The sequence below is a fragment of the Phaeodactylum tricornutum genome, chromosome 3 (genome assembly GCF_000150955.2).
Source record: "Phaeodactylum tricornutum CCAP 1055/1 chromosome 3, complete sequence".
Taxonomy (NCBI): Eukaryota; Bacillariophyta; class Bacillariophyceae; order Surirellales; family Neidiaceae; genus Phaeodactylum; species Phaeodactylum tricornutum.
The window spans coordinates 1,078,906-1,091,555 of record NC_011671.1 but is presented as its reverse complement, the minus strand read 5'-3'; the positions used below and the strand labels follow the sequence as shown (position 1 = coordinate 1,091,555).

Below are 12,650 nucleotides of genomic sequence, written 5' to 3'. Positions count from 1 at the left end.
ACAGTTGGCCAGCTTCAATCAAATGACTCTGTCATTTTTGGTTGACAATATTTGCAGTGCGGCAAAGACCCACCATAAGCTTGGGAGTCTGTTTCAATATATCTCTACCATTGCTGTCAACTGGAATGACAGTTTTGAGTACCGGTTCACACAATGGCATGCATTACTTGGGTTGTGACACCCAAGGCAAGCCTATCAAAACTAATCTTGAGTGTTTGCCCACAAATCTTGACACGGATGGTTTTGGACAGGTGCAGTCCCAGTTGAGTATTCAGAAACATGATGTGACTGTTTCGGGACTCGATTGTTGCCATGCTAAGGAGCATGGTAACTATAATGAATGTGCCTGCGGTCCCTTGTATAACACCATGGAGACTAATGAAATGGACCACAATGGCGCTTGGCAAATTGTGGGACCAAATGGAAAGTGAACAGATTAGCCTTAGTTTAGAGCTTATAAATTGTAACAACAATTGTGTGAAAACCATATTTGTTTGTTTGTATCTCTTTGTTAGAAGCCAGACAAGTCTTGATCACCTTGTGCTGTCTTCAGAAGCCAGGAGATACTTGACATTGACAATTGCCAGCAACAACATGCATTGCCAACAACACAATGCTCAGGTCATCAATTTGTGTATCACCTACCAGCTTGAGTTTCTATGATAAAAAAGGATAGTGTGAGACACAATCCATGCCAGCAGTAAAAAAAATGCATGTACTCTCATTTGTTTGTCTGTTAGGTCACATTTGAAGCCTGTAACTACCACTCTAGCTTCATTGAATTGTTCTTCTTCCCTAACACATTGTTTGCTGGAAATTGTACTTTTACAACCACCCTCTGATCTGGTACCTGAGTTACAGAAAGATGAGTCTTCTACTTTTTCCTTGGACCTTGTTAGCAATTAAATGTTTTCCTCCAAAACTCTAGCCCAATAATTTTGTAAGGATAGTCTCATTGTCATACACTCCTTTGAATTTGTGCATGTGTTAATTGTTTGGTACCCACATGTGTATGACCAAATGACTGTTTGGGAGAAGACTTTGTCTCTATCCTCAATTCTCTTAGTTGGTTGGATACGCTTCTTTGGACGATTTCTCACGTAGTACACTCAATGTATGTATGTAGGACAGTAATGCTGTTTGACAGTGCGTGGTAAACACAGGTTGGGCATTATGACAAACAACCTGCAATACACCTAAGCGAACCTAGGGACTCCCTTGCTGACGACGCTCCCCGCGGGTTAGACAGCGGATACGAGGACCTATGCTATTACGCAATATTTGGATCAAAGAATTTCTAAAACAATGAGAAGAAGATTACATTCTATAAACTAGTCAATCTTGCAAAGTCTGTTCAATCCAGTGAACAGTCTTACCAAAAACATAGCTAATCTTGAATCTTCTCACATGTGCATAAAACCTGTAAATATAAATTCCATACAGAATCCCATGGTGAGTAATGAATCTTGCTCCTTACTTGTCATGTGATTCATGAGACTGGTTTTGTGTCTTTTCCTAACTGCCATTTGTATGTATCCTGTATTCATGACTCCAGGATACGAATGACTTCCGTATGTAACGCGAATACGGTGAATTTGCGCAATAAGGCCGACACAAACTCCACACGTGACACGTAAACGCCGCGCCCATCGGATTGGCTCACACTTGCGTTTTCCATACTAAGTGGCATACATTCGAGGGACACGTCGCAAGGTAGTGTACCGTGACACGGTTGGTGACGTTCTTTTCAGTTTTCTCAAAAATCTCAATGGGTTGCTTCCAACCGGGATTTCTTGTAATAGAACCTTGGGAGCCTAATTTGCCCTCCGTTAAATTTTCAGTTGCAAATGTGGGCTATGAATCTTGAGGTTTTTTGCGCATTGGTTGAGACTGGTAATGTGGCTTGCCAAGTTGCATGGCATTGTTTGGCTTTGAGAACTCTCTGATGAAGGTCACCGGTCTGTAATAAAGATCCAGGTGTGATGTCAACGGTCAAGCATCTCCCGGCTTCTGAAGACAACACAAGTTGATCAAGACTTGTCTCGCTCATAACAAAGAGATGCAAACTAACTAATATGGTTTTCAAACAGTCACTGTTAAGATTTATTTATAAGCTCTAAACTAAAACCAACTCTATTCAGTTTCATAAAGTTCCACGGTGACAAAACCACCGTGGACTATTTTCATCAATCCTATGGTATTGTACACGCTACCATGGGCAAGTTTGTCATAGTAACCATGCTTCTGAAAGTGGTAAATGTCAAGACCCAAAACAGTCACATTATATATTTGGACATTCAACTGTCTAGTCACCAATCAAAAACAATCAGTGTTGCAATCTGTGACCAAACACACACAATTAGTGTTGGCCAGCTTGCCTTGGTTGTCATGACTCAAGGCATGCGCGCAATCGCGCGAGGCGGTTTTCCAGTTGACGGCTACCGGCCAAATCCAATATGGAACTTTTTACCAGGATCCTTGTTACATAGTACAACCAATGTACGTACAAAAGACAGGAAAACGCGGTGTTGACAATACCTGGTAAACGCAAGTGGGCGTTATTACAAACGACCTGCAATACACGTAAGCGGACTTAGGGACTGTAAAACTCAACTTGCTTACGACGCTCCCCACGGGTTAGACAGCGGATACAAGGACCTATGCTAATGCAATATTTGGATCAATGACTTTCTTAAACAATGAGAGGAAGATTGTTCTACCACTAGTCCATGAGAATCGGTCCTTCTATTCAGATAGAAGACCTCTTACCATGTGCCAGATAATCTTACTCCCACATAGAGTATATATCTTCTAAATATAAATCCCTATCACTCAGCAAGTATCCAACCCTGCCTGCAACTTGCCTTGCAATTTGTGGGACTGTATCCTAACCCTCATTCTTGTATCTTGCTCCCACATCATTATTAAAGGATGTCTCTGATCACGGCACAAATACATTGTGTTGTGCAATAAGGCCGACATAAATGCCACGGTTCCACCATGCTCTCCACCCTGATTCACACTTCCGTTGTCCATGTTAGGTGTCACTTGTCGTAAAGACATGTTGTCTTGGTATATACCATGACAATCCTTGTCAAACTACTTGTCGGTTCCGCTGCGAGTTTTCTTGTAGCAAATAAAGATACTGTTTTGTTACTTCTGCAGTTTGTCTTCCAAGATATTCCAACCCAGAAGATGGTGGTGCCACACTTGCCGGAGTCAAACTAGCTTCTACCAAATTATGTGTAGGATATGCCAACAGAGTAGCGTTTCCTTCAGATGGGAGGCCTTCCATTGGTAAGCGGTTTGGAGCTGGTGTGGTAGTACTTGGATTTTGCAATGGAACTTCTGGGGGAAAGCTAGTAGTCGGTGGTGATGTTGTGTTTGAAAATGGTTCAAGTATTCCATTTTTATTGGGCTGTCTACTGGAGTCTCTGTTGAGCTTTCTGGTAAACTTTCACTTGGAACCATGACTTCATTTGTTCATCTGTTTTCCACAATACCAATTGCATCAAGCAGCTGCTGCTCATAAAGGTCATTGCAAAGACCAGAATCCTGATTATATATCTCCACAAACTACCTCCTGAGAAAGAGGATAACCCATTGTATATAGGATTTCCCAGCAACAATCAAATTTTGAAGTGCACCAGCAAAATCTATTGCCAAGCGATCATGTTTTGTCTCAAAAGTGTTGCTGTAAGTTTCTATCAGCTCAAAGTTTGGAACAATATCACTTGGTGACGCCGTTAGGAATGTTGCGGCTGAAAAATTGTCAAAAGAGTGGCCTTGTTTGAAATCACAACACCCATGGAAACCATTACCTTAGCCATGGCAACAATTTCCACAACAATTCCCGTCTGCATCCCTGTCAAATCCCTAGCAATGGCTTCAGTGACAGGTCCAACTATACCCGCACCCACTGATGTAGCCATTGCTGTCAAAACTGACACCACAGCATGTTGAGCAGCCTGTAACGCCATTTCTTGAACCACTCTGTGGATATCAAAACACCAAATAGAAAAAAGTAGAGAACATATTGGTGTTCAAGAAACTCAACAACATAGAACATGCTTGCCTATGTACCGCACATTGACGCTTGACATTAAGTTTCCTCCCGCTCCTGCAAGGCTCTGCAAAGACTGATTGAGCCCTTGCAATGCTGATTAATGAAACACATCACACATTGAATGATTTACAGTTTCTTGCATGGATTCTACGGAGGGGTTCTCTAAGCGGCTGGCAAAGTTTTCCGACCAAGGGGTGTTTGTTTTCAAAAATGACTCTGTCATTGTGCTTTCAAAAGGGTGTAGTATTAAGCCAAAGGCTGCTGCAACAATGCCAACAACAACTCCCATGCCCATCCATTTCTTGTTTCCTGTAGCCTCCTTGTCAAATTCCTGATAAGGTACTGTATCTTTTAATTGTTTGCCGTCAACTTGAAAAATACTTGTCATGCAATGTGACCTTTTCATATTCCAACTGGTTGTCAAGTTGCTTTTGCTCCCTGTATCTTCTCGGGGAGACAAAGCGGTCCAATTCAAAGAAGCAATCAAGTTGTCAAATATGGTGCTTTTTAATGAGCCGGCCGGCAGCAAATGCTGATCAAATTATTTTGGCTTTGTTCAAAGCATCCGAAGCAGAAACTACAGTGAACAAAACCAATGGACATGGAGAACTTACCAAAAGCCTCCGATTTTTCCCCAAGCTTTTGCCGTGAGTTGTCATCTCAATTACTCAGCTACATGATTTTATACACAATCTAATTTTCCATACAACTTTTGCTTTAAGAAATAAGATCTATTTAGCAAAAATGACACATGCAGCTGTTAAGCACCCATTTAGTGGATTTGGCAGAGTCCAATCACCAGGCCTATAAATAAGGTGTTGAATCAAATTTCTCTGTCCTGAAATGATCTAAGGATGAGTTCTCCTCAAGCAGTACTGATTTCTCTCTTGAAGGCATCCTGCATGCTGAGCAATACAAAGCTTTGCACCCAAACAGTCGTTAAACTCTGCACACCATAAATAAAAGATGAAATTGGCCATAAATAGGCTTATTCCAGGTATTTATGGCAAGGGCCGAATTTATGGAGGCCTGGATATCACCCATTTATCGATTTTTTTCAATAAGTATACTAGCAGTATATATGCTAGAGCCTTTTTGTAAACTGCACCATGTTGCTTTAGCAGTAGTATTGCACCACTTACTAGGGCGTTTACGACAATCTAACGTTCGAGTGCATTCAATCGCTAGATTATAGTTTACATTGCGCATATAATCTATACTGTTTCCTGCTTGTTGGAAACCATACTAAATCCGTGGGACTTGACGTATGAAAATGAATGTGGTGAGATCCAATGTTAGAATTGGAGTTCTTGCCAATCTCACGTAATTCTGTGTAGAGAGATTCGTTCTATCCCTTTTTGAAATGCAAATGCTGCTTTCGTGAACCCTTCTTGATTCAGGCTCCTTTCACATATTGACCTTCATTAATGTACTACAACACTTGGGTTTCTTGGTTAGGTTCATCCGTCGCTTGGATCATAAGGAAGAGTTGTCCACGTATGACGAAACATGAATTCGTTTACATATGAAAAGTCTCTCCACTTCTGTCACCTAAATTTGTTAATAAGTAACACATCATCCCATATATTTGGGCTCACTCTCACCATGTGAGGGTGAGAGAGGACCTAAAATGCATCACGTTTCTACAGCCTCCTATCTTGTATGGTGTTGCATTTTTCTCTGCCAGGGAACCACCTTCCGATGGTTAAGTTCCACAGCCAATCTCTCCTTGCAGTCATTGACTTTATGTGATGACTAGAATTCCTCAAAGTAGCTTAATCAACTAACCTTATAATTTTAGGATCTACACAAACCAAAAGGTCTGTTTCTCTAGGATAGTTGGTCCCGATACAATCTATTGCTTGACACGACCAACTCACTCCCTTGAGGAGTTCTTCCCCTCCCTTAACGCAAGGCTCCGCCTAAGTCTTTTACGGCAGGCGCGGACGCTTTCGCAACAGTCTCTCGAAGGCAAATCAAAAAGTTCAAGACTGCCAAAGCATGCAACTATAGGGAACACCAGCTTGTCCATCCCACTGAATTGGCTACTAGTGTTGTATGACAAGCGGACTGATTTTCCTAGTTCGCAGTCAGCACAGTTTACATGATCAGTCCGAATCTGTAGAGAATTGACAGAAAATGGCTTTCCTGATCCCTATGACAATTTTTCAATGACCATGCCTCCTTTTGCGCTCCGCCACACGCTTCACCGAGAAATCGAAAAACGCTTTCATCTTGCTAATGTAAATGTTGGCAGAGAAGGCAAATTTAGTTTTCTGTTGATAAAAGGAAAAGCAGCAAGGGATATCCGGAAGTTTGTCAAATGAAATCGTTGCTTACCTGCTATCAATGCTGTAGAGCCTAACAGTGAACGCAATTGATGAAGGCTGGAAAATGACTCATAATTCCACCCAAATAATGATGCATTTCGAAAAATGTGGTTCCAGTTTCAGTTTCCCCGAGCTACTTTTCTCTATGCCGTCCCTGCGTAAAGTACCAACTAAAATGATGTTGCAGCCTTGCTTGGCCAAGGCACAAACAATCATCACCTCCAGCTATTTTGGAAACAAACTCATTTCTGTGAATTGATGGAACCGATCTGATCTTTTTTGGGTTACAGTTAGTTCTAATCTACTGAGCGAAAATGATCATCATTTCAAAGCAAAAAATGCAAATCCAGGAGAAGACACATCAATGGGATACAGCACCTTGAAATTCTCCATCCAAGAGATTGGGTCGTATGAAAACTGCAACACCGTTCCGCGTTTGCGGTCCTCTGACGTAGTGTTTAGACGGCTGGGGACAATACAAGTATACTTCGCGAGAAACGCAATGGAAATACTTGACTGATTCGATAAGAGGAAATTGCCAAACCGGCTCATTATGATTAATTACCGACTAATATCCATTGGTTCTGTCATCTGCTTTCGATTTTGAAAAAATACTGCATCAGTGGTACAGTGATTGCCGATTTTTTAAAGCGGTCAACAAGAATCGTGGGAAATCACAGAAACACAATCATTTGCGAACTACATGGCGTTTTGACGCTTCGAGAGAGCTTCTTGTACGTGCTGTCGCGTCTCCAAATACTTGTCCTGACACATGGCGAGGCATGCCTGTTCACGGTTGTCGAGTTTGTCGCCCTGGGAAGCGTCGATACCAGCAACAAACGTGGAGGAATGAGAGTCTCTTGCGAAAATCTCCGGTAAAACGAGTTTTATTCCTTGTAACTACATACCGACGTCCCTGCGCACTTGTCGTAGCAAGCCGTCACCATCTTTTTCATCATCTCTTGCATAACTTGCTGATCAGCTTCCTGCTTTGCCCGCACCATGATGGCTTGACGCTGTTCAGGCGATAGCTGGTTCAGTTGCGCTCCAAGATCCGCCATACTGATATTGCGTTGTAGCTGTAGGACGTTTGCGTTCTATTGAGTGAATTTCGTTTGGCCGCAAGTGGAAGATTGTTGAGACAACTGAGGTAGGAATTTGTTGAATTCACAATCAGTAGAAATTCTATTCTCCGTTGGTAGTCTCGCAGTCAGCGCTCATGGTTGGCTTTCGCTCTCTATCGCGTAAAAAATTGGTCACGCGGAAATCTCTCACAGTCAATTTCTGTTTGCCGAAGCTACGCGTCCGTCCCTGCATCCGTACCGCATCCCCCTTTTCAGATTTTTCTAAGAGGAAATTCCCTATCCGGGCGACGCCTAGCCCGCAATTCCCCTATCCGGGCCAAATCCGAGTTTTTATAAGTAATATTTTTTGAGCGCGAAGTACCTATTAAGTAACACAACCATTTAGCATTTTTCCATTATATTTGTCTATGATCGTGACGCTCCTTGGGTTGGATGAGGGCGTAATCTTTGGGATGCACAACGCCGTTGGCAATGTTGACCACCTCAACGGCCCATCGTTGTCTCCACTGTACAGGATCGGCGCCAATCCCGGCGCACTTGACGGCATTGAAAAGGGCGTGTACGGCGGCTCCGACCACAACGGCCAAGGCGGCAGTGTGTATCCGCGGCGGCTGGCGTGGACGGCTTCAAAAGGATTGCCCGGGTAATGCGTGGCGTCATTCGAAAATAGCGCTGGTGGAGGACGGTGTTGTTTGCAACCGGCAGTGTTCCAGGCTTTGGCGTCCCTGCAATCGCAACACCCCTCATGCATCTTTGTGCAATTGTACCACGTAGGAGTTGGTAGCAAGTTTCAAGCAAACTGCTTCAAAGGCAACAAATGGATGGGAAACATTGATTTTTACCACCGACACCTATTGATGCCAATGCACGAGGATTATACTCTACACGATCATAGACAAATATAATGGAAAAAATGCTAAATGGTTTTGTTACTTAAGAGGTACTTCGCGCTCAAAAAATATTACTTAAAAAAAAATCAGATTTGGCCCGGATAGGGGAATTGCGGGCTAGGCGTCGCCCTGATAGGGAATTTCCTCTTTTTCTAACCTTCACAATCAATAAATAGTGTGACAAAACCATCATGATACGTGAAGCCTCGACACCAATGGTGAGAAAACGTTGGGGACGAGTCGGTACTGGCTGAGGCTTCACTGTCAGCACTTTGCGAGGTTGCTCACTGTCCCTTCAGTCATCTGTCTTCGCATTTGTAAGAACTTCTACCTTCATCGAGCTGTGTTCCCCGCCTACCCGCCACCACATGGGTACCGGATCCTTTCGATACTACCTGCTTCTCAGTGTCGTCCTGGCGAAGGCCTGCGTATCTCGCTCTTTTGGTCTTGTCCAGAACAGCTACCGAATCGTTGGGATACCAGGTGCCGGGACACAGCTACTACCAGAATCATACATTAAAGGGATCCGGCGATGGACGCTCGATGACTCGGGAAACGACTTGGTTGTAGTGCCGAATAGCCCTGGTTTGACGAACCCGAAAAGAGATTTGCAAGGTCAGCGGATACAAATTAGGCCCACGCTGGACGTTCTAGTGAAAAGCGGTGTGCCATCATACGTCATGGCTGGTCTACAAGTGCGGCACGAAAAGGCTGACGAGGAGGATCAATCGAGTCAAGCGCTGGAGCCTCCCTTGACGGCGGAGCAATGGACCACATTTGCCATGGCTGTCGATCCAAGCTTTCGTATCGCTGTGTACATGGGACCTTCGGATGGAACCGACGACCGAGTTGCGATGGCTGATCACGATCTAATCCAACATGCTCTGGAAAGATTGGGGCTCTTTTTGTCACAGGCCACCGAAGAGCTCTCGGGTGGCTTTCACATTGTCGCGTTGCCTTTGGAGGTCTCTTGGACGCGGTGTAGTGTCAATTCTGTAGACGACATTTTAACGTGTCTGGCCACGGCCGAACCTGATGCTCGTGAATTGTTAACACTGGATCAGGGCCTGGTAGAAATGACGGCGTCGTCAGTGTTGCAGGTGACACTTTCTGATTTGTGACATAATCTAGTTTGGCTTTGTGGTGGGTGCACCGATGCACAAAGAGTGGCATCAGACGAAAACAACAGTAAACAATACTCTAAATCTAAGTAGACATATCTGTGATTCTCACTGTAAGGAGGTGACTCTCCCAGCTGGGTCTTGTAAGGTCACGCGACGACCGAGAACAAGCAAAGTCAATTTTCACAATGAGTACATGCTGGCATATCATCAAATCTGGTCTTGCCGCAGTGGACAAAACTGCACAAGCTTGCTAGCGCTGCATTCAACCCGAACTTTCCATCCCCGTCATGACGTTATCCATTGCCTCGGTGGAAGAAACCGCGACAAACATTCCGTCGCCAAATGTCACACTAGACCAAGCATAACCTTTTGCTGTCGATCCCGTCCTCCAATTAATGCCGTCACGACTGTACATCGCTTCGTCACCAAGGGCTTCAGCAACAGCCACAAACACTCCATCACCGTACGTGACACTAGACCAGGCTTTGAAGTTTGGGCTTGTTCGAAGTGTCCAAGATACGCTATCAGGGCTTGTCATTATACGGTTTGTTGCAACTGCGACAAACAGGTCACCACCATAGGTGACGCAATTCCATTCATGATTTGGTACACTTGTTTGACTTTCCCAGTCAATGCCGTTAGTGCTAGTCATGACTCTGTTCCCAAACCCAGTTTTAGCAACTGCAACAAATGTCCCCATTCCAAAGGCGACACTACTCCACCAGTTGTTTGATGCACTCTCGCGACTTGTCCAGATATCGCCATCGGGGCTGGTCATGACACGGTTTCCGTCGCCAGAATTGGAAACCGCAACAAAGGTGTTCATACCATACGTAACAGAGGTCCATTGAAGAGGCGCTGGACTCACCCGATTTGTCCACGTTTGGCTGTCAGGACTGGTCACCACACTCTGATCTCCAACCGCTACAAAGATTCCATTGCCGTAAGTGACAGCAAGCCACTCATTTTGCAATGTACTTGCTTGAGTTACCCAGCCATTTCCATCCATGCTGGATTTGATCATGCTACCGGCGCCGTAATCAGAAATGGCAACAAAGGTATTGTTGCCGTAGGCGATACCGTACCAAGCATTGTCGATTGTGGTATCTTGGGCTGTCCACACAAGTGAGATTGCAGTCGAAGGTTCACCCGAGGGTACTGAAGACAGTATTGATGATGGATCTGTTGATGGCAAAGCAGAAAGCGATGTTGAAGGGCTCGTCGACGGTGCCTTTGAAGGCTCCAAGGACGGGAGAGCCGACGGTGTTGATGTGGGAATGCTAGAAGGAGCAAAAGAGGATTCTGTTGAAGGGCTCGTCGACGGTGCCCTCGAAGGCTCCAAGGACGGGAGAGCCGACGGTGTTGATGTGGGAATGCTTGAAGGAGCAAAGGAGGGTTCTGTTGAAGGGCTCGTCGACGGTGCCCTCGAAGGCTCCAAGGACGGGAGAGCCGACGGTGTTGATGTGGGAATGCTTGAAGGAGCAAAAGAGGATTCTGTTGAAGGGCTCGTCGACGGTGCCCTCGAAGGCTCCAAGGACGGGAGAGCCGACGGTGTTGATGTGGGAATGCTTGAAGGAGCAAAGGAGGGTTCTATTGAAGGGCTCGTCGACGGTGCCTTTGAAGGCTCTAAGGACAGGAGAACCGACGGCGTTGATGTGGGAATGCTAGAAGGAGCAAACGAGGATTCTGTTGAAGGGCTCGTCGACGGTACCCTTGAAGGCCTCAAGGACGGGAGAACCGACGGCACTGATGTGGGAATGCTAGAAGGCGTAGACGGAAACATGGAAGTAGTCGACAACGGATTTGAGGATGGCGTTGTTGCGATAAGCACCTGCTCACTTGCCTCAGTTGGGTAAGTTGTAGGCATTTGAGACGGTTCGTCAAATAATCCGTCGGCATGGCCTGTGTCATCAAAATTAATCACGCTCTTTACTTCTGCTATCGCTCGCTGCGAAAACTTGTCGTAAGATATAGGTATTTTTTCTGTTGTAGCTCTATCAACAAGTTTTCGGACATCGTATCTCTCTATCCATGAAAAAAACAGTGGTTCAATGTCGAAGCATCCCGTACACCTCACGCGGGCATCCCAGGACATGATTGTAAAATTTCTAAAGACGCCTTCCTCTGTTTTCCACGATATCAGTTTTGCATCAAGTAGCTGTCGCTCATAAAGCTCACGGCAACGACCGGAAACTTCATTGTATATATTGACAATCCGCGTCTCGAGAAACAGGATATCCTCAGCATTAATCGAATTTACAAGTAAACCAGGGACATCGATTGCGAATTGACCACGTTTTCTCTCGAAGGTATTGCTACAGACTGCGATTGTCGCGGTGCTCGGTATAAGTTGACTTGGAGACGCCGTGGGGAACCTCATGGCTGAAGAATTGTCAAAAGAGTGGACAGGGGTGCTAGCCCTCTTGTTTGATATCACAACACCAGTGGAAGTAGATATCGCAACCATCGCAACAATCCCAGTAAAAACACCCACCTGTATGCCTGTTGAAGCTCCCGCGATGGCTCCAGTGACAGAGCCAAAAATACCAGCAGATGTGGCTGCCGCACCCACTGCTGTAGTCGTCGCTGTCGAAATCGACACCGCAGCGTGTTGAGCAGCCTGTAACGCCATTTCTTGGACCACTGTATGGATACTGAAGCACCAAACAAAACAAGTTAGAGGACATATCGGTATTCAAGCGACTCGATAATATAACTCGTGCTTGCTGACGTACTGCGCATTCCCAATGATCTGTGGCGCCTGATTGAGCCCTTGCGATGTCACTTGATTCAAAGCCTGGGGTATCGAGTGATTAATTGCTTCCTGTGTGGCTTCTACCGCGTTTTCGAAACGGAGTTCTTCAGGAATTGCAACGTCACTTTCATCATGCTTTCGAAAGGGTCGAAGTATTAAGCCGAACGCTGCTCTAAAGATGCCGAACACGACTGTTACAACCATCCTGTTCCTCTTTATCTTTTATCTATTTCGTGCACTTTTGAATCGGTTCTATGCCCTTTTTTCGGTTTAGCTGGGGAATACTAGACAAGGACGGTACTCATTCGTGTTGCAACTTTTTACGAATTACGGACTCTTCCGCTCCTAATTAGTGCAGCAAGGAAGTTGAAGAGTTGAAGTCTCTTGCTCCCGAAGCCAC

General features: G+C 45.0%; 4 protein-coding genes across 4 annotated transcripts; 2 read left to right on the top strand and 2 right to left on the bottom strand.

Annotated features, from left to right (window-relative positions):
• Nucleotides 1-3,746: 3,746 nt before the first annotated feature.
• On the bottom strand, nucleotides 3,747-4,725 carry PHATR_33500 (predicted protein; the record flags this gene model as incomplete). Its single annotated transcript, XM_002186145.1, has 3 exons — nucleotides 3,747-3,993; nucleotides 4,282-4,598; nucleotides 4,681-4,725. The coding sequence occupies 3 exons, from the start codon at nucleotides 4,723-4,725 to the stop codon at nucleotides 3,747-3,749; spliced, it is 609 nt and encodes a 202-aa protein (XP_002186181.1).
• A 4,014-nt stretch (nucleotides 4,726-8,739) lies between these two features.
• PHATR_33499 (predicted protein) lies at nucleotides 8,740-9,492 on the top strand (the record flags this gene model as incomplete). The annotated part of the gene is made up of 1 exon (XM_002186428.1): nucleotides 8,740-9,492. The coding sequence occupies one exon, from the start codon at nucleotides 8,740-8,742 to the stop codon at nucleotides 9,490-9,492; it is 753 nt and encodes a 250-aa protein (XP_002186464.1).
• Nucleotides 9,493-9,757: 265 nt separating this feature from the next.
• Nucleotides 9,758-10,321, bottom strand: PHATR_33498 (predicted protein; the record flags this gene model as incomplete). Its single annotated transcript, XM_002186144.1, has 1 exon — nucleotides 9,758-10,321. One exon carries the CDS (start codon nucleotides 10,319-10,321, stop codon nucleotides 9,758-9,760), a length of 564 nt encoding a protein of 187 aa, XP_002186180.1.
• Nucleotides 10,322-10,541: 220 nt separating this feature from the next.
• PHATR_44134 (predicted protein) lies at nucleotides 10,542-11,766 on the top strand (the record flags this gene model as incomplete). Its single annotated transcript, XM_002186427.1, has 2 exons — nucleotides 10,542-10,553; nucleotides 10,626-11,766. 2 exons carry the CDS (start codon nucleotides 10,542-10,544, stop codon nucleotides 11,349-11,351), a joined length of 738 nt encoding a protein of 245 aa, XP_002186463.1. The 3' UTR covers nucleotides 11,352-11,766.
• Between the last annotated feature and the right edge of the window lie 884 nt (nucleotides 11,767-12,650).